The sequence below is a fragment of the Quercus suber genome, unplaced genomic scaffold (assembly GCF_002906115.3).
Source record: "Quercus suber isolate HL8 unplaced genomic scaffold, Cork oak 2.0 scaffold_154, whole genome shotgun sequence".
Classification (NCBI taxonomy): domain Eukaryota; kingdom Viridiplantae; phylum Streptophyta; class Magnoliopsida; order Fagales; family Fagaceae; genus Quercus; species Quercus suber.
This window is the reverse complement of record NW_027069615.1, coordinates 1,224,539-1,249,861: the sequence shown is the minus strand read 5'-3', so window position 1 is coordinate 1,249,861 and position 25,323 is coordinate 1,224,539. Positions and strand designations below refer to the sequence as shown.

Here is a 25,323-nt window from a genome sequence, read left to right as displayed (position 1 = left end):
AACCCCCAAAAAAAAAAAAAAAAAAAAAAAAAAGACTTGGACAAAAATGACCCAGAGTCACTCCTTCAAAACTTATGGAATGGGTGGGTCTTTCAACAATTGTTGCTTTTCCTCCAGTTGTCCTTTTTTGCTAAGCCTGACTTTCTACGAATTAGCAAACAAATGAAGCCCTTTTTGGTCAACATTTTTACCCAGATGCTCCAGCAGTAGCACGCTTTTCAAATTCCCCTTGCTCTTCTTTGGCAAATTCTTCAATCAATTCACGTTGCCTTGGGACAAATTCCTGCACAAATCAAGCATTTTAATCTACTATGAAATTTTTTTTTTTTTAATCTACTATGAAAATGAGAGGCTGCCAATACATTCCCATATGATGATATAGATTTCAGTAAATGACACTTTTTTCCAGTCCACACAATCGATTGAACTGAACCATAAAAATACGTTCTAGAGGTGAAAAACCCTGCAACAACAATGGCTAAGAACAAAGAAACCTACGATGGAATGCTGACATTGAAGTGCACATATTGATCACCAAATGAGTAAGAGTTCCTTGTCTTGATCCCTGCACAAAAACAACAAAGTCAGAGGGAAAACACACAATTTTGAGAAAAAAGTTTTTACTCAAGATTTTTAGAATCTTAACAGAAATAAATAAAAAATAAAAATAAAAATAAAATTAACAATATTTTTTTTGTAAGTAATAAAAATTAATGATATTACACCTAATAACTTGCTTAACTAGGGTAAAATCATCAAATCCTACATTGAAATGATGATCAGCAACAAATTGCATATCTGATGCGACTCATGGACTTAATGTTAGTTATAGAGGACACCCTTCTGTCAAAATTTCATGTTGATTCCTTATTTTAAAAAAGAAAAAAAGAATAAATCATGGCAGTAAGAAAAGGTTTTCACAGTCCCAACAAAGGGTGGACATGAAAGAACCTCAACAAACAAACCAGATCTCATTATTAGCAGACCCAGTTACCATCCCATGTGGGGTTCAAGTCCAATAATCAAGTCGCATGAGTTGCATGAGAAAATTCCAAATGAGATGACAGAACCTCAACAAAGAAAATAGATGTCATAAATGAAATTTTCCCATTGCATAAGTACTAATCATATACAAACATTAAACAAACCTTGAGGACTACATCTCCCGTGAGAGTTGGGACCTGGATTGTTCCCCCCAAAATTGCCTGCAATCCAATAAACACAATAAATTAAACAACTAGACCAAAAATAAAAGTTTTTTTTTTTATAAGTAAAAAAGATTTTATTGATAGAAAAAAAAGTACTCTATGCTCACAATGATAAACACAAAACACTTAAAAACAAATACAGCAAATCAAATAGAAAGATGACCTGTAGACTGAACATCAAAAATCAAATAGATCAAAAATAAAGTAACTTGAGACAAATGATACATACAACTATAGCTATCAGAAATATTGATCGTCAACTTGCGAAAAGGGGCTAGGGTACCAAATTTGGTCATTGGTAATGGCAAATAAGTAAATAAATTTTCAAGAAACTTACTAATATTAGGAGGTTCTTTTATTCCATACAGAAACAGATAAGTTTCTACACATGTAATTCTATTATTTTTATCATTCCTCTAATGGATTTTAGAGGTCTAATAATTATAGAAACAAATCAAAAAGTACCTAAATTTTTCTGCTGCCAGAAAATTCCTGAAATGTATCTTTAAGAACAGCTATCTTTACATTTATATTCCATCTTTTTTAAAACCATAACCAACCTATAGACCTTAAACCCCTCTTCCATTAATTGCGAACAGGTGACTGAGGAGGTGTTAAGAAACAGCATAATAGGCGACTTCCAGGAATTCATCTACAATCCTCAAAAACTCATACAATAAATATTCAGCATAAAGTCAAGGATAATTTTAGCTTAAGCATTTAGCTTTTTCTCAGTAAATACCTGAATGCAATTAATATTTCCTAACGCTAAACACAATAACTATTTTATTATAAAACCTCATACAACACACTGTTCAAGACATCCATGCATTACAGGCCACCGATACCTACAAAATGAACACTTTGGAAAGCATTACCTGAGTAATACTCAAAACAGCATCTACATGAATGTCAGCACCTTCTCTACGGAAAACAGGATCTTCGCGAACCTGAAGAGAAGCAAATGATATTTTACAGTTTAGGGGTTGGGGGGGAATGCATCCAAGCAGTGAAGTACCCACTAAAAAGAAACAAAAGATGACACACTAAACGAAAAAAAAAAAAATATATATATATATATATATGTATAGTTACCTTAATGACAATATAAAGATCACCAGGTTGATTTCCATCAGGATCTGCTCCACCACTTCTACTAACCTTTATGGTCTCATCATTATCTACTCCTGCAAATGGCAAAGGAGGAGAGTCAAGCACCTATAAAAACTAGCATATACAAAAACTATAAAACCAGTTATTTTTCTTTTCCTCTAAAGCATAAAAACAAAATCTAATTTTTGCTACCTGATGCAAACAGACCTGTAATTATAAAATAAAGCCTGCAAACCCATCCATTTCATTCCCAAATCCCTAATCTACTATATCCTAACAAACCATATACAAATTTTAAGGCCTGAATTGATAAGATTGTGGGCATTAGACTTGGTAGCAGAGGAATTTATCCTACACAAGCTAGGATAAGAATAGCTTGACAACAGCACGAAATTTTAGCAATGCAACCACCAGAGCCAAAATAAAATAACTAAATAAATAAAACAAAAACAAAAATAATTTTAAAAAAATTCTTCAAAGAAAAAAGAAATACCTGGCATGATATTAAGCTTGACTGACTTCGTTCCTAATACAACTCGCCTTCCTTTGCATGACTTGCAGATATACTTAGGCTGCAGAAAAAAAAAAAAAAAAATAACTGGTATTAGAGACTTAGAAAAACCATGAACTATTTATCTCTAATATAACAAACTGGTAAAAAATAAAAAATAGGATAGAAATATATAATAGTATAATTTGCACCATCATACATAATCAACACAAATGGAAGTGAAGAAACCACTTAATATCAATGCCTAATAAAGTCACTGAGATTCATGTATAGCACACGGATTAAACTGCAAAAAGTTTCACACTGGCATCAACTTCACCTGCAGATGAGCCCCACATCTAAAAACTATCCCTGAATTTCCCTAGAACCCAAAACTTATAACTGCAATTAGCACATCCAGTCATCCAGCATGAGAAGGCTAAAAAAATTATGTCTACAATTGTTGATCACTTTTAAAAAGTGAGCTTTTAAATTTGATTCAAAGGTTCTATAAATAAAAAAATAAAAAATAAAGATTTAACAGAAATATAGATTTTTTTTGTTGGGGGGGGGGGGGGGGGGGCCGCTTTGACTAATAAAATTGTAGAACCACGCACAAGGACAGACTAGTTATAATTAATTTACATATATATATATATATATGAGAGAAGCCAAGAACCAGTTGAAAAGGTAAATAATGCCAACCTATAATCACGAACTAATAACTTAAATTCTGTCAACCATCATTCCTTTTATGTTTCAATAAAAGTATTTTCCAAAGAGACATTATGAAACATCCATAGAAAAGTGAGAAACAATTAAATTGATGATCTTTTTTTTAAGTGTAATTCAATTGATTACTTTCAGATTTACGTTAGAGCATTAATATTGGTGGAGCTAAAAAGCTATATTACTATTTTTAGCACCACCAAATGCAAAAGTAAGGCTCCATTGGTGGAGCTATAGCCAAAAGTAACGCTCCATTGGTAAATTAAAAAAGAAAACATTTTTTTTATTCCAGCGTTCACACTACTTTAATTATTTTACTAATTTCTTTTCTTTCTTTTTATCTTTATTGTAATTGATATATTATTTTATTATATTGTTTATATTATTTTATTGTATTGAAAGCTAAAATAAAACCACTGATATTGGATGTTTTGTAAAGTAAGAAGGTAAAATAGATAAAGTAGCTTTTTGTGATGCCAAATAGCTAAAATTATAGCTCCACCAATGTGGATGCTCTTAATGATTGCGTGTAAATTCAGATAAATGCAACATACCGGCACAATTTCCCGTTCTCCGTGACACTGAGGACAAGTAATCTGCACCATAAATGGGCCCTGTTGCATGGAAATCTGGATAGGCAGAAAAACATCAAGTCAACAATGGAAAAATAATTTTTATCCTCCATGAAAGTGTATAGGTTTCTTCTTCCTAGGAAAACTTACTGTTCCTAAACCTTTACAGCGAGTACATTTTTCTGGTTTGACTCCAGGGGCAACACCACGCCCACCTGCAAAACTCCAGAGACAGAATAAAATCTTACATTGGGAACCTTTCCTCCAAACTAAATTAACTCTACCAACCAAACAGAGCAAAACAACCAAAATTCTGGAAAACTAGATGCCAGCAGTAAAACTGCAGAATCATTTGAAACACTTGATTAGTGAATAAAATCCACCATACCACAAGGTTCACATGGCAAATGAGTTTGAAATGTCACATTCTTGGTGCTTCCCTGAACAGCCTCCATAAAGGATAGTTCAAGAGATACCTGTGATCATTAATCAATGATTAAATGCATGTCAAAAGAACCAAATCAAAAACATAAAAACAAATGATATGTGCATAAACAACAAGCAAACCTTGACATCTTCACCGCCAAGTCTACGACCAAAGAAGTCTTCGAATATCTGGTCTCCACAGTAGAGTATGCCACAGCATGCAAATTAAAATATTGCATTAGATTTCAAAGGTGAAATCAACATCCTTAAAAACAAAAAAAGCTACAAATGCAGACAATGTTTACATTACATCATCATCCCATCCTCAAACCAAACTGTGGACATTAACAAAAACAGCAAAGTTACAAATGCAAATAATGATTCCACTAGGCTTGTAAGAATTATGATTAAGCATGTGATGAAATTGCTGTGGAACTTATGGATGCAACTCAGAAAGATTTGTTTTTCCATGGCCAACTATTATAGTGCAGGTAATCTATGCATTTATTGGAGCAAGTGAAGATGGACCACTTATCAGGTGGCAAATGCATTAGCAAGAGGCCACGAAGCAAAGACAGGATACTGTGTACAATTCTGTGACCCCTGCTTTTTTTTCCTTAGCAGTAGATGTGGACTTGTGGGAGTTTGCTTCCCTAGCATTTGTGGTGTGAACAATTTATGAATTCTAAAAATGTTGTTTAGCACCAAAACAAGCAATGCCCAAATTTTCAATAAAACTAAAAATAAAGAAGGCAGCACTCAAGAAAAAAGGGGGGAAAGAAAAAAGTTAAGCAGCGCTTATGCAATAAAAGCATTGACAAAATAAAGCCACAAATCAATAGAACTAAAACCAATAGAACAATTCTGAAAGAATGTACTTACATTGTCTCGGAAGAAATCTTTAAATGGATTATGAAAATCATTGGGAACACCACCATCTCCTTGTTGTACATATGCCTCATGGCCAACCTATAAGATAGTGTGTACAGACAATGTAAATACAGATAAAGACTAAAGTGATAGGAAATGCACAATTAAGGGTCCGTTTGGTTCCCGTAAAATATTTTCCGAAAAATATCTATTTTCCGAAAATGCTATTTTCCCAAAAAAGGAAAATATTTTCAAGTGTTTGGCAGTATTATTCAAATTTTCCTAGAAAATGTTTTTATGTGTTTGGTTGCATTTGCTATTTTCCTACTACTTTCTCACATTTTCTTAGCCATTTTCTCAGTTTCCAAACAAATTTTATATCACAAAATCCACCACCACCCACACATCAGCACCCACAAAAAATCCACCACCACTATCCACACAAAACCCACCACCACACAACACAAAACCCACAGAAAATCCACCATCCACACCACCACAACAAAAAAAAAAAAAAATCAAAGGAGGACGACAAGATCGAGAGGGCGGCGCGATCGAGACGACGATGAGATCGAAGATGATGATCTGACCCAGAGGAGGACAGCGCGATCTCACAGGCACGAACTTGGCGCCGTGATCGCGATCTTGGCGCTGTGATCGCGATCTTGGCGCGATCGAGAGGGCGGCGCGATCTTGGCGCAATCGGTGACGAAGGAGGCTACGGCGACGAGGACGGCGATCTGACCGGCGAGGATGTGCTTCAGGTGGAGTGTGGTTGGGCTCTCTCTCACTCTCTCTCTTCAGGTGTGTTTTCCGGAAATCCATTGAAGGTAAAATAAGAGTGTAAAATATTTTCCGTTCAAAAGGCCTTATTTTCCGGTCAACATGAATCATATTTTCCGTTGACTGTATTTTCCATAGGAACCAAATACCGTATTTTCCGGAAAATCATTTCCGGAATCAGTTTGAAGCCAAAACAAACGGAGCCTAAGTAGTATTATACAGAGTAGTTTTACTGAGATGCAAAAATAAAGGCAAAGCTAGTTGGTTTGCTCACTCAAATAAAAAAGTAAACAGAATAATTCATCAAGCTTAGCTACATTAAGATTTTCAACATGAGATTAAATCCCACTTTCCACAGTAAATAAGTTTGATTTTCAATGTCGGACTATAGTTGTTCATCCCAGTAACTAAGAACTGCAATTGCATGCATAATATTTTGGATTGAACACATCCGCCATTTAAATCTAAGAGTGTGTACGTGTGTGTATTTAAGCTCCAAGTTGTTGTAACAGCCCAATTGTGGGCCCAGGTTTATACAAAACCACCAGTTTAATGGTTTTGACAGGGTCTGCTTCTTGTGAGCTTATCAAACTGGTTCAGTATCCTATTCAGGGGTTTTATTCTGCCCTTGAAGAACAATTCACTCATGCAAAAAGATAACAAAACTCCATGGTTATAGAAAAGGGAAGAATGCTCTTAAGAACAGTGTTAACAGAATTCCCCATAAGGAACAAGAAATACTCTTCCAATAATGCTCATATTATAGATAGGACATCTTTCAAAGGTTTATACTATGAAAAGAATATGAACATGCAGTTTGAAAGGTTTAATTTATGCAAGTTTTTCCCATCCACTTTTGTACAATCCAGAACACATCATCTATCCAATTACTTTTCAAACAATAGGATCAACAAGAATTTCAAACACAAGGAGTTTGCATGGTAACAGGAAATTACTATTATTCAAATCCACCAGAAATATTCCAGCAGAAAGCCAGTCAACAAATAATTGTAAGTTAACAAAAGCTATAACTTAGGGGGGAGGGGGGAGATTAAATGTGAAACCTGATCATATTGTTGTCGCTTCTCATCATCTTTCAAAACCTACAACGACAATAAGAATAATAGATTAGATTAAAAAGTCTTGACAAGGTGTCTAGAAGATTCTAAATTTAAAAGAACATAAAACCTCATATGCTCTTTGAACTTCTTGAAACTTTTTCTCAGCTTCAGGATCATCTTTATTTGTATCTGGATGCAGCTTCTTCGCAAGCTGCAGAACAATGCCAGATTAACCAAAAAATCATAATAAATGGAGGCAATTAAAGCAAAAAACACAAAGTTAAGACAAACAGACTATATTGTCCTAGAAAACTACACAAACAATTAGGCTGCCTACCAATCACCTCCCAAACCACAAAAAGCGGTAGTTTTGTGCACTAGGTACAGCCTTTTTTTCCTTCTTACAGTAATGAATATGAATAAGTTTTATTCATTTACATCAATACATGTGAAAATGTCTTTTTTCCCTCCTACCATAGAAACCAGCATGCTATATCATTCTTTTGTTTTTTGATAAGTAAGAAGAGAATATTATTAATAAAAGATGAGCAAGAGAAACACAAAGAGTTCACGGTAGTGAAAAAAAAAAAAAAAGGGAACAAAAAGACAGGAGCAGCCCCTAATCTATTCTAATAGATGAAAGGAAGTCCAAAAGGGTAGAACAATCCGAATAACCCCAACATCGAAGCATGCTATATCATTCATTCTTTAAGATTTCAGAAAAAAAGATTCACATCTCCATCTAAAATGTTAAGCGTTTCAAAAATATAACAAAGAAAACAATAATGCCACACTCTAAATATTCAAGGTATAACATTACAGTGATCCATACAAGCAGATTTTCTCTCTTTAAATTTTCAGTGCACTTCTTCATTCTATAATTAAAGAAACAATCATGCCAATGTGTGATCTACAAATCAGAGGTAAATATTACTTATCAAAGAAGAAAAAATCAGAGTCAAATATCAGTATTCTTTATCCATGTTCTACATACATAATAGACATATACTAGAAACCAGCCAGAAATTTTCCATTTCTTTGTATATAAAAATGTGAAATTAAAGAGGGAGGGGAAAAGGAACAAGAGACAAGGCAAACAACCTACCCCATAATAAGCTTTTTTAATCTCAGATGCATTTGCATTCCTGCTCACGCCAAGTACATCATAATAATCTCTCCCCATAGGCGCTGATAAAAATAAATAAATCAATACAAACGCAGTAAATATTTTCCTCAGTTTATTTTTATCATCAAATATTAAGTAATAAACAAATTACAACATTCATAGAGCAAGGAAGAAGACAAAAAGAGTCAGTGACACATTATGCTCCAGAAATTTTCTGAAAGCTTTTTGACCAAGAAAGAGAGAGGAAAAAAAATCTATCTATCTAGGTAGACATGATAGAGGGGGAACATACTCTTCAGCAAAAATATTCTGATGAACAAATTATCAGAGGAAAACATATCATCGATCAAATATTCAAAGTGCAATTTTTGTCATTTAAAATTATACATGAAAGATGGGTTTATTGATCAAATAGTAAATAATGTCCAATTAACATGATTTTTGGCATGCACGTTAAGAATATAAAGAACATGTAATCCAACAGTTGGATTTTCAAATTATTTATCCAATAAAAAGTTATTAGATGGTGTAACGTGTAACTTGAACACATCTCATATATATAGACACACATATAAGTGTAAGTGTGGTGAGTTTGTATTCAATACCAGTGCCATGAATTAATCTAGCTGAGCCACAATTGGCATTCAGAGCTCCCAATAGCAACCAATTTTTCTGACTAACTGCATATCACAATACACAAACCATTAGCTCAATATTATTAAAAACATACTATCTTCAAATAAATTAAGCCAATAATCAGTACAAAAACAAGCACACTTGCTCACTTTGTTGCAAACAAAACTCAGGAAATGAAAGCTTAATAAAACAAGAATTGAACCTGACAAATAAAATCCTAAGTTGAAATGGGATATTGGGTATTATTCATTCAAACTTCAAAAAATTTCATTTTTATTTTCATATTCCCGAATTCTCAAAACCCCAACAAACAAAATTTGAAGTTACCATTTTTGGAAGTGTAATTCCCAAGAATCCGAGAAGGGTTACAAACCCCAGAATTGAAATTCCTATATGCCCCTTTACCCACCGTCTCGTATATCTGCAAAATTTAAAACCCCACAAAACCAACCGGCCAAAAATTCAAACTTTTTTCACAAGCTGATCCAAAAAATATTAGGGAATTGATTTGAAAATCGAAGTGGGATTGAAGAAAGGGAGCGCGTACTGTGGCAGCCCTGGATTGGTGGAAGAAATTGGAGGCGAGAGAGCGACGAGCGAGGCAGCGGATGAGCCTCACACCATTGGAGCGAGCCATTGCTTTTGCGCGTGTATTGGGGGTTTGAATTTTTGGGGATTAGGGTTTGGGAATTAGGGGTTAGAGAAGCTATAATAGTTTTGACTCTTGAGTGAGATAAACCCTTGAGATAAACCCTAATTTTCAGACATATTGGAAGGTTCTAGCGCAATTAGAGAGAGTGAGAATTTTCTTTTCTTTTCTTTTTTTCTTTTTTGGGTTTCCCTTTTATAATGGAATCAGAAACTCAGAAGTCAAAAGCCCAAAGCCTTATTTTCAAAAAAATTGAAAATGGTTATTTAAACACGTACTGGCCCCAAACTTGTGGGAAATATTTTTCAAGATTTTTGCTTTTTTTTTTTGGTCACCCCTTTTTTTCTTGGATAATAGGTAAAAAGAATTAAAAATACTTTTTTTTTTAACTAGCTGAGCCACAATTGGCATTCAGAGCTCCCAATAGCAACCAATTTTTCTGACTAACTGCATATCACAATACACAAACCATTAGCTCAATATTATTAAAAACATACTATCTTCAAATAAATTAAGCCAATAATCAGTACAAAAACAAGCACACTTGCTCACTTTGTTGCAAACAAAACTCAGGAAATGAAAGCTTAATAAAACAAGAATTGAACCTGACAAATAAAATCCTAAGTTGAAATGGGATATTGGGTATTATTCATTCAAACTTCAAAAAATTTCATTTTTATTTTCATATTCCCGAATTCTCAAAACCCCAACAAACAAAATTTGAAGTTACCATTTTTGGAAGTGTAATTCCCAAGAATCCGAGAAGGGTTACAAACCCCAGAATTGAAATTCCTATATGCCCCTTTACCCACCGTCTCGTATATCTGCAAAATTTAAAACCCCACAAAACCAACCGGCCAAAAATTCAAACTTTTTTCACAAGCTGATCCAAAAAATATTAGGGAATTGATTTGAAAATCGAAGTGGGATTGAAGAAAGGGAGCGCGTACTGTGGCAGCCCTGGATTGGTGGAAGAAATTGGAGGCGAGAGAGCGACGAGCGAGGCAGCGGATGAGCCTCACACCATTGGAGCGAGCCATTGCTTTTGCGCGTGTATTGGGGGTTTGAATTTTTGGGGATTAGGGTTTGGGAATTAGGGGTTAGAGAAGCTATAATAGTTTTGACTCTTGAGTGAGATAAACCCTTGAGATAAACCCTAATTTTCAGACATATTGGAAGGTTCTAGCGCAATTAGAGAGAGTGAGAATTTTCTTTTCTTTTCTTTTTTTCTTTTTTGGGTTTCCCTTTTATAATGGAATCAGAAACTCAGAAGTCAAAAGCCCAAAGCCTTATTTTCAAAAAAATTGAAAATGGTTATTTAAACACGTACTGGCCCCAAACTTGTGGGAAATATTTTTCAAGATTTTTGCTTTTTTTTTTTGGTCACCCCTTTTTTTCTTGGATAATAGGTAAAAAGAATTAAAAATACTTTTTTTTTTAACAAATAACAAATTAATTACATGTGATTTGATTAAAATTTAAGTTGCCTACATGTGGTTTGAAATTTGATACTTTACCTATCTAAGGTTAACTAAATTAGAGTTCCGTAATCCGTTAAAAACATAGCTAAATATGTAATTTTACCCTACATTATGTCTATCTCCTTCAAAAACACAAAAAATATAAAAATACAATTCAGATAAGATCAAAAAAAAAAAAAAATCCAATAGAACATTTGCATCATGGGATTTTAAACCACTGGTAAGCAACTTAAAATTTGGTTAAACCTCAGATTAGTAAATTGTCAAATTTCAAACCACAAGAATGCAACTTAAATTTCGGTCAAACCACAAATGGATAGGTTGTAATTTACCCCCCCCCCTTTTTTTAATATTGTGTGTTTGGGAAATAATTAGGTTTTTTATGCCTGTGATATATATGTTGAATGCATGAGATAACTTCTTATGCTTGAGTTGAGACTTAATTCTGCTTATAAGAGCATGTTTGGTAGATTGTAATAGATACTATAATGTAATAAATATTCTTATGGCATACCTATTCAGTTGTTTGGTTATGTTTTTATTACAATAAGTAGTTGTTTCTTATGAATAACTATTCTTCAAAATGAGGAATAACTATTCATTATCGAAAGTACTAAATATCTATTCCTTCATCTTATGTAATAACTTTTTAAAAAAATTTCCTAAAAAGGCATTAGTTGCCACAACTTCAAAAAGAAAAAAAATAAATTTTCCTTCTTGTTAATTATTAGCTCTATTTTGAACACCCTAAAATAAGTGTATTTTAAAAAAATTTGACTTAAAAATTATTTAATTACACCTTCTTTTTATACTCTACTAAATTGTAGATGCATATTCAAGATTCTATTCCTAAATGGTCGCCAAACTAATGAATAGTAATACTTATTACATTCCAACTTAATGTATTCCTTATAATACTTATTCCTACTCTCATGTAATAATCATTACAGTGTACCAAACGTGTTCTAAGTTTTAATAAGTTTTTAGGATTTATTTATAGAATAATGAGTTTTTGTTTTTTAAAGTTTCATAATCATTGGCATGACATGTTAAGAGTATTGTATCAACTATTAACTAGTCTAATGACATCAACAATTTCATAATTTCTTTTTTGGGTTAAACTTATGTATAGTTCTTTAAGTGCAGAATTTAGATTCTCAATTATATTGACTTTAATTATTCTTGAAAATTATAACATTGTTTGTATTTTATTGATTGATGTAATCATGTGTTTAAATGGAGAATTTAATATATTGCACTTAAAGAAATTTATATAAGTTTTGTCTTTTTTTTTTTTTTTTTACAATTGTTGAAGTAATATATTGTGACTAGTGTATAATAAAAATTATGTAAATTATTAGTGTACCAGACCGGTCTATGTGAAAATTTTATGTTCTTTTTCATGTCTTTAGCATTGCTTTGTATTACCAACACATCATTATAAATTGTGAGAATATTACTATTGGCTTAATTCGCAAGCATATCTTAAAACTTATAGCGGCCTTAACCTGTAAATCTCAAACATCCATATTGAAAATGTGCAAATGGACTATGCAGTATTTAGGTTTTTATCATATTTTTTGTACTTCAAAATTCGACTTTGTAGTATTTGCAATTGTCTATGTTAGTTTCTTATGTAGATGTGTGTTTTGTATTTGGCAACTTTTGAATTAAGTGTAGGTATAAATTATTTGAACTGGAACTAAATTAATTAATTGAAGATGAGTTTGAATTTCAATTTTAATTTAAAATTGAATGAATGAAATATCAAAAGTACAAACTTTTTCTATGGACTTTTTTTCCTCCTCTTATTATCTAGAGGGATACGCCTTCTTCCCCAAGCTTAGCAATTTTTGGAGCATTTAGAATGATATATAAATGAGGCCTTTAATATTTCCAAAACAAAATTCTTTAAAGACAGTTAAGATTTCCCTTAACAAAAGCAAGCAATTCATGGAATCTTCAGTCTTGGTGAGGAAGAAAAAATCAATGCAATATTAGTCACTAAAAATAAATATATATTATATATTAATTAATAAATAAATAAATATTAATTCACTCTCCAACTTTTTTTTTCCACCTTTTATTTTTTCCATTTTTTTCTCTACAGTCTACAACCAAACGGATGCAAGGTGTTCTATATAACTCTAGGCCATGAATTGAGTATTAGGAATATCCATTTTATATGCCATTTGTAGGTCTTGATAAAAAGCTTCAGAGCATTATTTTTTGGGCTTTTATAACATTAGTCCATTATATCGCAATCACTCCACAATTTTGGGCCCTAAGCTCCAGGCCTAAGGTAACACCCATTTCACCAGAGTTGAGCCTAGGTTAGCATTTTCAGCCCAGCATACAAGAACCAATGAGTTTTGAGTCTTTTGAACAACCCAATCAGCCATACTTGTACACACCCCCAAAACACAATTTTGGTTAAAATTGTGCAAGAACTACCACTAAAAATTAATATTGCTAACTGTTAAAAGTGATTTTGTCCAATGTGAAATCATGTCTTAAAAACATGATTTCACAATTTTAATTAAAATCGTGTTTGAAAATACGATTTCAAATGAAATGTGTACTGAGTATGCAATAGTAAGAGTATGCAATAGTAAGTGTGTAACAAGATTTTTCCTTTAAAAAAGCACTTTTCTCCCTTCCATTTCCTAAAAAAGCAATGTAAAGCACATCCAAAGACACTCTATTGTTAATTTGTTTTTGAGTTTGGAAATTCTAAAGGTGGTGAATGGGACTTAATTTTAACAAATCCGCTTGACGAATGAGAGTTCGTCACTGGCCAAAAGGATAGCAGCAATAATGCTAGCCACAACTCTGAAGCAGCTCTTGCAGCTTTATTTTAAGATTAGAGATAACGCATATTGGGCTTATTGTACCAAAATCTGCACTTGCATGGCTTGGTTCATACAAGCTCATTGTATTACAGAGCAAAATGAACTTTTTACCAATCAGTCAATCAACCCCCAGAGAAGAGAGAAGCCCAAGATTTTTGTTGCTTAGATGGAAGTGAGAGAAGTTCAAGATTTGCAACTTCAATAATAGCACTATTTTGACACAGGTCACACAGTATTTTTTCCTTTTCATAATTAGATAGTAGGAAAAGAAGAAGTGGGGTCTACAGACTTTGAGCACCACAAAAAATGTCATTATGGCTACCACTTGAACCCCTTTCAGCCTGCACTTTTAAATGAAAAGGAGATGTGAACTTCCCAAGAAGAACATTATTACCATTATATTATAAAAACCAAAGTGCATGGGTTCAAGATTAAAAAAAGAACCTAAGCAAATGAAAATTATGAAACATAACATCACCAGATGAAAACATAAGCTCAAGTCAAATGGACCCACGTGTAAGACCAAAAAGACCTTATTGGAGTGTCTTGCTAATGGACAACTCAATTGAATGGTATAAAACATCCTAAGTAATCTAAAAAAATCCTATAATTCAGGACAAGTAATCATAACTTTAGTGCTCTGATTTATCCTTTTGGCTAGCAACTCCAAGTCCATAGAAGTGCTATAAAAGATGTGATCATATTTTATAGTTTATACAACTCTTTTCCTTACAAAATGACTCCAACTTTTTTAACAATAGTGCAAATCTCAAACTTAATGCGTATACTAATAAAAAATCACCAAAGTTCTTAATGGCTTTGAAGTTTCCAAGTGATATTCTATGGATTAACCCCTCTTTTTAAAAAATTAAAACCAAACTTTCATTAACTAGAAGAAACAGAAACAGAATTATTACAAATTACAGTAAATAACAATGCGCATCAAAACCACATTTAGCACATAAGATTATCACATTATGAAGTGTGTACAAAACAAATACTTAGAACTTAGAACATTATCTTTTTCAATCTACTGTAAAACAAATACTTAGAACTTAGAACATTATCTTTTTCAATCTACTGTAAAACAAATACTTAGAACTTAGAACACCTACCTGGTGCACCGGCCAGCACCCTAATCCTCCCCACAGATGGCGCCAATTGTAAGGACTCAATTTGGATTGACCCTGGGTGACGGGTCTTTCAGCCCAATAAGCCCAAACAATACATTTATAGAGAGTGGGGTGAAAGGTTTAGGTGCTTTCCTTTCTTTACTTTACTAACTTTTCTTTTATAGTTTTCATCTTCCTATCCCCTCTTTCCATCTGTTGATCATCTATTTGCCTTCTTATCTGGCCATCCGTCCCATCAGAGGCCTTATCGGTACTCAAGTGGTTCACTCTGATCAACGTTATCCTGCCAAGGGGTTACCTCCCCATTAATGCGGCCAGGGGGAGTTAGTTGAATGCATTAAATGTGAGAATGACAGCTTATTTTGGGGTTAGCCCCTCCCTAAAATCCCCATCGTCAGGCAGAGGATGAGGTGGTCCTCGGTGTGGATTGGGAAAAGAGGCTTCCCCCAAGTTAGCCTAACAACACCAACAAAAAAAATGGCCTATGCTCCTCGGCCTGGGCCTTGGGCCTGTTTCGTGATGGGCCGAGGCTGTGAGGCTCATAGGCCCCACAAGTGTATTTTAAAAAAATTTGACTTAAAAATTATTGAATTACACCTTTTTTTTATACTCTACTAAATTGTAAATACATATTCAAGATTCTATTCCTAAATGGTCGCCAAACTAATGAATAGTAATACTTATTACATTCTAACTTAATGTATTCCTTATAATACTTATTCCTACTCTCATGTAATAATCATTACAGTGTACCAAACGTGTGTACCAAACGTGTTCTAAGTTTTAATAAGTTTTTAGGATTTATTTATAGAATAATGAGTTTTTGTTTTTTAAAGTTTCATAATCATTGGCATGACATGTTAAGAGTAGTGTATCAACTATTAACTAGTCTAATGACATCAACAATTTCATAATTTCTTTTTTGGGTTAAACTTATGTATAGTTCTTTAAGTGCAGAATTTAGATTCTCAACTATATTGACTTTAATTATTCTTGAAAATTATAACATTGTTTGTATTTTATTGATTGATGTAATCACGTGTTTAAATGGAGAATTTAATATATTGCACTTAAAGAAATTTATATAAGTTTTGTCTTCTTTTTTTTAACAATTGTTGAAGTGATATATTGTGACTAGTGTATAATAAAAATTATGTAAATTATTAGTGTACCAGACCGGTCTATGTGAAAATTTTATGTTCTTTTTCATGTCTTTAGCATTGCTTTGAATTACCAACACATCATTATAAATTGTGAGAATATTACTATTGGCTTAATTCGCAAGCATATCTTAAAACTTATAGCGGCCTTAACCTGTAAATCTCAAACATCCATATTGAAAATGTGCAAATGGACTGTGCAGTATTTAGGTTTTTATCATATTTTTTGGACTTCAAAATTCGACTTTGTAGCATTTGCAATTGTCTGTGTTAGTTTCTTGTGTAGATTTGTGTTTTGTATTTGGCAACTTTTGAATTAAGTGTAGGTATAAATTATTTGAACTGAACTAAATTAATTAATTGAAGATGAGTTTGAATTTCAATTTTAATTTACAATTGAATGAATGGAAATATCAAAAGTACAAACTTTTTCTATGGACTTTTTTTCCTCCTCTTAATATCTAGAGGGATACGCCTTCTTCCCCAAGCTTAGCAATTTATGGAGCATTTAGAATGATATATAAATGATGCCTTTAATATTTCCAAAACAAAATTCTTTAAAGACGGTTAAGATTTCCCTTAACAAAGGCAAGCAATTCATGGAATCTTCAGTCTTGGTGAGGAAGAAAAAATCTATGCAATATTAGTCACTAAAAATAAATAAATATTAATTCACTCTCCAACCTTTTTTTTCCACCTTTTATTTTTTCCATTTTTTTCTCTACAACCATACGGATGCAAGATGTTCTACATAACTCTAGGCCATGAATTGAGCATAAGGAATATCCATTTTAAATACCATTTGTAGGTCTTGATAAAAAGCTTCAGAGCATTATTTTTTGGGCTTTTATAACATTAGTCCATTATAGTACAATCACTCCACAATTTTGGGCCCTAAGCTCCAAGGCCTAAGGCAACACCCATTTCACCAGAGTTGAGCCTAGGTAAGCATTTTCAGCCCAGCATACATATAAGCAAGAACCAATGAGTTTTGAGTCTTTTGAACAACCCCAGTCAGCCATACTTGTACTGTAACACACCCCCAAAACACAATTTTGGTTAAAATTTTGAAAGAACTGCCACTAAAAATTAACATGGCCGACTATTAAAAGTGATTTTTGTCCAATGTGAAATCATGTCTTAAAAACATGATTTTACAATTTTAATTAAAATCATTTTTGAAAATACGATTTTAAATGAAGTGTGTACGAGTATGCAATAGCAAGTGTGTAATAAGATTTTTCTTTTAAAAAAAAAAAAACTTCTCCCTTTTATTTCCTAAAAAAGCAATGTAAAGCACATCCAAAGACACTCTATTGTTAATTTGTTTTTGAGTTTGGAAATTCTAAAGGTGGTGAATGGGACTTGATTTTAACAAATCCGCTTGACGAATGAGAGTTCGTCACTGGCCAAAAGGATAGCAGCAATAATGCTAGCCAACTCTGAAGCAGCTCTTGCAGCTTTATTTTAAGATTAGAGATAACGCATATTGGGCTTATTGTACCAAAATCTGCCCTTGCATGGCTTGGTTCATACAAGCTCATTGTATTTACAAAGCAAAATGAACTTTTTACCAATCAGTCAATCAACCCCCAGAGAAGAGAGAAGCCCAAGATTTTTGTTGCTTAGATGGAAGTGAGAGAAGTTCAAGATTTGCAACTTCAATAATAGCACTATTTTGACACAAGTCACACAGTATTTTTTCCTTTTCATAATTAGATAGTAGAAAAAGAAGAAGTGGGGTTCAAACTACAGACTTTGAGCACCACAAAAAATGTCATTATGGCTACCACTTGAACCCCTTTCAGCCTGTACTTTTAAATGAAAAGGAGATGTGAACTTCCCAAGAAGAACATTATTACCATTATATTATAAAAACCAAAGTGCATGGGTTCAAGATTAAAAAAAGAACCTAAGCAAATGAAACATAACATCACCAGATGAAAACATAAGCTCAAGTCAAATGGACCCACGTGTAAGACCAAAAAGACCTTATTGGAGTGTCTTGCTAATGGAAAACTCAATTGAATGGTATAAAACATCCTAAGTAATCTAAAAAAGTCCTATAATTCAGGACAAGTAATCATAACTTTAGTGCTCTGATTTATCCTTTTGGCTAGCAACTCCAAGTCCATAGAAGTGCTATAAAAGACGTGATCATATTTTATAGTTTATACAACTCTTTTCCTTACAAAATGACTCCAACTTTTTTAACAATAGTGCAAATCTCAAACTTAATGCGTATACTAATAAAAAATCACCAAAGTTCTTAATGGCTTTGAAGTTTCCAAGTGATATTCTATGGATTAACCCCTCTTTTTAAAAAATTAAAACCAAACTTTCATTAACTAGAAGAAACAGAAACAGAATTATTACAAATTACAGTAAATAACAATGCGCATCAAAACCACATTTAGCACATAAGATTATCACATTAACACCCAAATAATAGGCCACCTCAAAATCTCAACTAGGAATTCCCTATGTAAGGTAGAGTTCACATACATACATTATCTAATATTGTTGTGGTTCTATTGAAGTTCCCAACTCTCAGTGTTTTATCTTGAAACTCATTTTTTTTTAAACCGAATAACTAGTAACGATGTTGAATGATAGTGGATGTTATTAACTATGTTAACTTTTCAATCTCTTTACCATACATATCGCAGTGTTTTAAGGCTGCTCTAAGATTCAATTGGACAAAAATGGTGGTCAGGGGTACAGCTTCTAAAAAGTGGTTCCAATGCACCATATGGATGACTTTAGAAGGGAATTGAGCTGGCTGAGGACTTTCAGCAATTTCACTGTTGGTCTAAGCAAATGGAGAGACAACATTATAAATATGGTTAAAGTAAGAAAGAGAATGATAAACAAGAAAAGCATCTTAGAACAAGATAACAAGCCCCTAAGCTGCTTTTGCTTTATTTTAGCTCCAACTCTGCCTTTAATTCTATGTTTTCTCACTTTCATTCACATTGGCATCGCTGCCAAAGAAGAAAGGGATGTCCCAAACGTACATAAATAAATTTTTTACCAATTATTCTTCGTACCCTTGATCAAATGCCTATATATTGAGCAAAATTGAACATGATTTAACCTCTATGTAAGTGACTTACAAGTATAAATGTTTTAGCCAGGAATGCATGGGAAATATACATATATATATATATATATTCCCTTTTAATGAATGAGAGAGATTATATTATCAAGTTTCCTACCATACTTGATATCTTCTATTTTGGCATTGAAATAAAAACTAGACCTTTAGAAGGACGTTACTTGCTAGGAAAAGTGTTTGATTCTTAATTGTACCTTTTATCTCATCAAACAGAAGCAACAAAATTGAGATTGTATGACTGTTGAGCCAATACAAATGCAAATTTATAATTTATTATGGTACTAGAGCGTGTTAAACCTCACTAATTGAGGGGGAGTACTAAAATAATAGTTAAATGATTAAATCCGCACTTTCTTAGCCTCTAAAGTTTTTGGATAACATTTATCATAATTAAACAAAATAACATGGTTAACCTGATGGACTTGCAAGTAAAAATGTTTTGCATAGCAAACAATTCTTGTTAATTTATAATGAAAAGAGATCTTTATGATCAAGTTTCCTACCAACCTTGTTATCTGCTATTTTAGCATTGAAATAATAAATTTTAAATTTTAAAAAAAAAAAGTCCTATAGAAGAATGTTACTTGCTAGGAAAAGAGATTGATTCTTAATTGTAGATTTTATCTCATCAAATAGAACAAAAAAATTGAGATTGTTCGACACTAGAGCCTTATTAATGCAAATCTTACACGCAAAATNGAGAACAAAGGACAAACAAAATAAAAAAAAAAAATATATATATATATATATATATACCACCCTAAGCAGCTAACATACACAAGTCACCTTTTGTCCGATCATGATAACTGTTTTATTATTGAGAGAAAAAGAAAAGAGAACTTGTATTCTTTGTTAAGCATTCAGAGCTGGTCCTAAATAAAGGGCTTTCATTATTCTTTTGTTACTAATCTCCAGGCAACCACACTAACCAACAATTAGAATTATGGAAAAGTAATCCTTTGATTTTTACTTCACTTCAAGCTAAAAGAAAGACCAAGGCTTACTTTCTCACTTTGAATAAAGTTTATGCTTTCCCTCCATTTCTCTCAAGTCCTTCTTTGGGTTCCTACAGAACTCACTGGTAGCTTCTCCATCAAAGCATTCTTTGCTTCATCTAGAGTAATACTAACCATCACTCATGCAGAGAGCAAACCTTTAACTAAGTATTCTTTTTATCTTCTGCCGTCTTAAATAGAACTTCTTTGCTTCTGAATAGAGTTTGAGATATCTTGTGAGGTGCTACTTCCTTGTAGCTTCTTGGAGGAGCAAACCAAGCAAGAAAAGGAGAATGAAGCTAGTGGTAGAAGTAGTAGATGCTAATGATCTTATGCCCAAGGATGGTGAGGGATCAGCTAGTTCATTTGTGGAAGTTGATTTTGACAGTCAATTAAGCCGAACCAAAACTGTCCCAAAGAACCTCAACCCCATTTGGAACCAGAAACTTTTCTTTAATTTTGATGAAACCAAAAACCACCATCCAGCCATTGAAATTTCTGTTTACAATGAGAGAAGACCAATTCCCGGCAGAAACTTCCTTGGTCGAGTTAGAATTCCTTGCTCAAATATCGTGAAGAAAGGCGAGGAAGCTTATCAAAGACTCCAATTAGAAAGGAAGTGGTTATTCTCTTCTGTCAAAGGTGAGATTGGCCTAAAAATCTATCTTTCACCAGAATCCAAACCAAAATCTCCTCCCCCATCCTCTCCACTAAAACCAGCAGAAGCTCCTCATTCTAGTCCACCACAACCACCAGAACCCCGAATTTCTATTTCTAGCCCTCCACTTCTTCCTAATACTCCTCCCACTTCAGAAAATACAAATCTCATTAGCAAAACATTAGCTGCTGTTCCCAAAGCAGAAGCCCCTGTTGTTGAAACTCCAAAGGCTGTAACAGCAGAACCTTTGAAAGAAACTTCTACATTTGCTGAGGTAGACAATTCTAATTCCTTTATTGCAGTTGCCAAGTCAAGTGGTGCTAAGCCTGCTAAACGTCCAAAGAAGGAGATTGTGGAACCTGTTGAAGAAAGAGTTGGCACAGCCCAACATATATACAAACACCAAGTTCTGCAGCAGCCTGGCATATCAGTGGAGAAACGACCACAAGGTGTCCCATTCAACATGCACCCGACTAATCCACAAGGCCACCAGGCCCAGGCAAGTCACCAGGCCCAGGCAAGCCACCAAGACGACTACAATTTGAAGGACACCAATCCACAACTTGGTGAGCGGTGGCCAAATAGTGGAGCATTTGGTGGAAGAGGATGGATGAATGGTGAGAGACATACGAGTACTTATGACCTTGTTGAGCAGATGTTTTATCTATATGTTCGAGTTGTGAAAGCAAAAGATCTTCCTCCCAGTGTCATCACTGGTAGCTGTGATCCTTATGTGGAAGTCAAGCTGGGGAATTATAAAGGAAAAACAAGGCATTTTGAGAAGAGACTGAATCCAGAGTGGAATCAAGTCTTTGCTTTCTCAAAAGAACGCGTTCAGTCCTCAGTACTAGAAGTTTTTGTGAAGGATAGGGAAATGGTGGGAAGGGATGATTATCTTGGAAGGGTAGTTTTTGATTTGCATGAGATTCCAACCAGAGTTCCCCCTGACAGTCCACTGGCTCCTCAGTGGTACAGATTGGAGGACCGGCGTGGACACGGAAAGGTAAGGGGTGAGATCATGGTTGCAGTTTGGATGGGAACACAAGCTGATGAAGCCTTCTCAGAGGCATGGCATTCTGATGCTGCTGCTGCTTATGGAGAGGGTGTTTTTAACACCCGTTCAAAGGTTTATGTATCCCCCAAACTGTGGTACCTGAGGGTGAATGTGATTGAAGCTCAGGATGTGCTGCCTAATGACAGAAACAGGCTCCCAGATGTTTTTGTCAAAGCTCAGGTTGGTAGTCAAGTGCTCAAAACCAATGTAAGTGAAACTCGCACTACTAATCCACTTTGGAATGAAGATTTAATTTTTGTGGCAGCTGAACCTTTTGAGGATCAGCTGATCATTACTGTTGAGGATCATGTGCACTATTCGAAAGACGAATTGTTGGGGAGCATTAGCCTACCACTGGACATATTTGAGAGGCGCCTGGACCACAGGCCAGTTCACTCACGATGGTTCAATCTTGAGAAATATGGTTTCGGAATCTTGGATGCTGACAGGAGGAAAGAGCTCAAGTTTTCAAGCAGAATTCACCTAAGAGTTTGTCTTGAAGGAGGATACCATGTACTTGATGAATCAACTCTCTACATAAGTGATCAAAGGCCAACATCAAGGCAATTGTGGAAACAGCCCGTTGGGATATTGGAAGTAGGAATTTTGAGTGCACAAGGGCTTCTCCCAATGAAGATGAAGGATGGCAGAGGGAGTACTGATGCTTACTGTGTAGCTAAGTACGGCCAAAAATGGGTTCGAACCAGAACAATCCTCGACACCTTCAATCCAAAATGGAATGAGCAATACACATGGGAAGTGTATGACCCCTGCACAGTGATCACATTGGGTGTGTTTGACAACTGCCACTTGGGTGGAGGTGAGAAACCAAATGGTGGCAATGCAGTGCGGGATTCACGGATTGGAAAGGTACGTATTCGGCTATCAACACTAGAAGCTCATAGAATATATTCACATTCTTACCCACTTCTTGTTCTACAACCAAATGGGGTAAAGAAAATGGGAGAGCTCCAACTATCAGTTCGTTTCACCACCCTCTCTCTAGCTCATATGGTATATATTTATGGCCATCCCTTGCTTCCAAAAATGCATTACTTACATCCTTTCACAGTGAACCAAGTAGACAATTTAAGACACCAAGCAATGAATATTGTAGCTGTGAGGCTTGGTAGAGCTGAACCACCTCTCAGAAAAGAAGTGGTGGAGTACATGTTAGATAGAGATTCCCACATGTGGAGTATGAGAAGAAGCAAAGCTAACTTCTTTCGCATTATGTCACTTCTTTCGGGCATGTTCTCCATGAGCCGATGGTTTAGTGATGTTTGCAACTGGAAGAACCCTATGACATCAGTTCTGGTTCATATACTGTTTCTGATATTGATTTGGTACCCAGAGCTGATACTTCCAACTCTCTTCCTCTACATGTTCCTCATCGGGTTATGGAACTATAGGTTCCGGCCAAGGCACCCTCCTCACATGGATACTAAAGTGTCATGGGCAGAGGCAGTAAACCCAGATGAACTTGATGAGGAATTTGACACATTTCCTTCCTCAAGGCCAAATGATATAGTTCGACTGAGGTATGACAGACTTAGAACTGTTGCAGGGAGGATTCAAACTGTTGTTGGTGACATTGCAACACAAGGGGAAAGAATTCATTCTGTACTAAGCTGGAGAGACCCAAGAGCAACAAGCCTTTTCGTATTATTCTGCTTTTGTGCAGCTGTGGTGCTTTATGTGACACCATTCAGAGCAGTGGCACTGCTTGCAGGCTTGTATTACCTGCGGCACCCTAGGTTCCGGAGCAAGCTGCCTTCTGTACCCAGCAATTTCTTCAGGAGATTGCCAGCTCGAACAGATAGCTTACTCTAAAACTAAGTACTTTGTTAAAAATAAATGGTCTGTTTGGATTTTATTTTTCCAGTATGCAATGCTATTACAGTAGAGATTATGATTGTAAAATACATATACAACAGCATGAGGAATAACCTCAATAAGTACTCACACAGGATGTGTTCATGTTTTAACGAGTTCATTATGATGGATCTTTGCCTTCCCATGAGTGTAGTCAAGATCTGACATACTTACTAGCATAGCTATCTATGTCTCTGTTAATTTTTGTTTTCAATAAAATTATTTCCTACTAATTTGAATATCGCCTTTTTTTTTCTATTATTGTTGGCTACGTTCCATTCATGAGACCCACCAACACCAAAATAGCTAAAGCCAATGAACCATTAGAGCCACCAAGCGTCCACTGACTGTATCATAGAGATGAAGCCTCAAGTACAACGACATTTCCATAACACGTTTGAGTGAATTCAGATTATTCTCGGACAAAAACCATGCATTGAAGAGCAAGCAAAACTTTGGAGTGAACTACAAATAAAAGAAAAGGTTACATTACAAAATTTTAAGTAAACTTGGCTACCACAAAAGCACCAAGAAATTTGACATTCTGGCAATGTCACGAACTAGACTTCTGCCCTGCGATGATGTTCTAGTGATATCACCTCAATTTTTGTGAAGTTGGTCACCATATAAACCAGTAAAATCTCGCACAATCATATAAAGAGAAAAAGCAAATCAAATATCATATATATCAGTAGTGAGTTGCAAACCCATAACCAAAATTTGAAAATGAAAAATTTCTTGCACAATGCATCACCTAACACAACATCAAAATTTCAATGTCTATTTCCAATGGCACTAGAAGAGTACAACTGTTTAGACCAAGTTCAAACAAAATAAAACATGTAATGGAGAATAGCAGATCCTAACACTTTCCAGTGTTTCATCTAAAATTTCAACTCATGAGGTTTCATGCCCGCCTTAAGAGAAAACCTTGCAGCCAAGTAGGTCTTCAAGTCTGGAACTGCCTCGATGGATTTTATCAATGCTGTATCCACAGCCTTCTGTTCCTCCTTTTTCTCTTGTGGGAGTACATTTTTCTCCTATATTTTGAAAGATAAAAATGAATTAATACAGAAATACAGGAGAAATTCACCATGCAAACACCATCAATATTAACAAACCAACCTCGTTCTCAGCCTCAAAAAACTCTCCCTCTCCCTTCTTTTTCTTCTTCTGAACTTCCTTGGCAAAGTACTTGTCATCAAACTTCTCCACATTAACTCCAGAGATGTCAACCTTTGTGGAAGTAGCAATCACATAAGACTGATTGACACGTCTTAGTGGAACACCATTAATCTTGAATGGGCCTGCATTGACAAGCATAGAAGATATCA

The 25,323-nt window shown here is 34.5% G+C and overlaps 4 protein-coding genes across 4 annotated transcripts; 1 reads left to right on the top strand and 3 right to left on the bottom strand.

Moving 5' to 3' along the window:
• Positions 1-1,148: 1,148 nt before the first annotated feature.
• Positions 1,149-9,837, bottom strand: LOC112004867 (chaperone protein dnaJ GFA2, mitochondrial; the record flags this gene model as incomplete). Its single annotated transcript, XM_065777404.1, is given in 15 exon segments — positions 1,149-1,205; positions 2,087-2,158; positions 2,304-2,395; positions 2,815-2,893; positions 4,095-4,169; positions 4,263-4,327; positions 4,501-4,588; positions 4,680-4,727; positions 5,421-5,507; positions 7,256-7,294; positions 7,380-7,463; positions 8,358-8,440; positions 8,984-9,058; positions 9,342-9,435; positions 9,562-9,837. Coding segments are annotated over 15 exon segments (1,128 nt in total), but the record flags the coding sequence as incomplete, so codon positions are not given.
• Positions 9,838-10,048: 211 nt separating this feature from the next.
• Positions 10,049-10,897, bottom strand: LOC136069156 (chaperone protein dnaJ GFA2, mitochondrial-like). Its single transcript, XM_065777372.1, has 3 exons — positions 10,614-10,897; positions 10,394-10,487; positions 10,049-10,110 (listed from the first exon to the last, which is right to left on the bottom strand). Exons 1-3 carry the CDS (start codon positions 10,701-10,703, stop codon positions 10,049-10,051), a joined length of 246 nt encoding a protein of 81 aa, XP_065633444.1. The 5' UTR covers positions 10,704-10,897.
• A 9,274-nt stretch (positions 10,898-20,171) lies between these two features.
• On the top strand, positions 20,172-24,129 carry LOC112004865 (FT-interacting protein 1). The gene has a single exon (XM_024037104.2). The coding sequence runs from the start codon at positions 20,696-20,698 to the stop codon at positions 23,945-23,947; it is 3,252 nt and encodes a 1,083-aa protein (XP_023892872.2). The 5' UTR covers positions 20,172-20,695; the 3' UTR covers positions 23,948-24,129.
• Positions 24,130-24,644: 515 nt separating this feature from the next.
• On the bottom strand, positions 24,645-25,317 carry LOC136069173 (large ribosomal subunit protein eL6-like). The gene is made up of 2 exons (XM_065777403.1): positions 25,115-25,317; positions 24,645-25,029 (listed from the first exon to the last, which is right to left on the bottom strand). Exons 1-2 carry the CDS (start codon positions 25,310-25,312, stop codon positions 24,874-24,876), a joined length of 354 nt encoding a protein of 117 aa, XP_065633475.1. The 5' UTR covers positions 25,313-25,317; the 3' UTR covers positions 24,645-24,873.
• Positions 25,318-25,323: the final 6 nt, after the last annotated feature.

What these genes read in the sequence shown, in the direction of transcription:
- LOC136069156 (XM_065777372.1), bottom strand. Translation starts at nt 10,703, where the DNA reads ATGGCTCGCTCCAATGGTGTGAGGCTCATCCGCTGCCTCGCTCGTCGC. An exon ending in ACCAATCCAGGGCTGCCACA is followed by an intron (nt 10,488 to 10,613) that starts GTACGCGCTCCC and finishes TAAATTTTGCAG; the next exon opens with ATATACGAGACGGTGGGTAA. An exon ending in GAATTACACTTCCAAAAATG is followed by an intron (nt 10,111 to 10,393) that starts GTAACTTCAAAT and finishes TGTGATATGCAG; the next exon opens with TTAGTCAGAAAAATTGGTTG.
- LOC112004865 (XM_024037104.2), top strand. Translation starts at nt 20,696, where the DNA reads ATGAAGCTAGTGGTAGAAGTAGTAGATGCTAATGATCTTATGCCCAAG.
- LOC136069173 (XM_065777403.1), bottom strand. Translation starts at nt 25,312, where the DNA reads ATGCTTGTCAATGCAGGCCCATTCAAGATTAATGGTGTTCCACTAAGA. An exon ending in TTTTTGAGGCTGAGAACGAG is followed by an intron (nt 25,030 to 25,114) that starts GTTGGTTTGTTA and finishes TTCAAAATATAG; the next exon opens with GAGAAAAATGTACTCCCACA.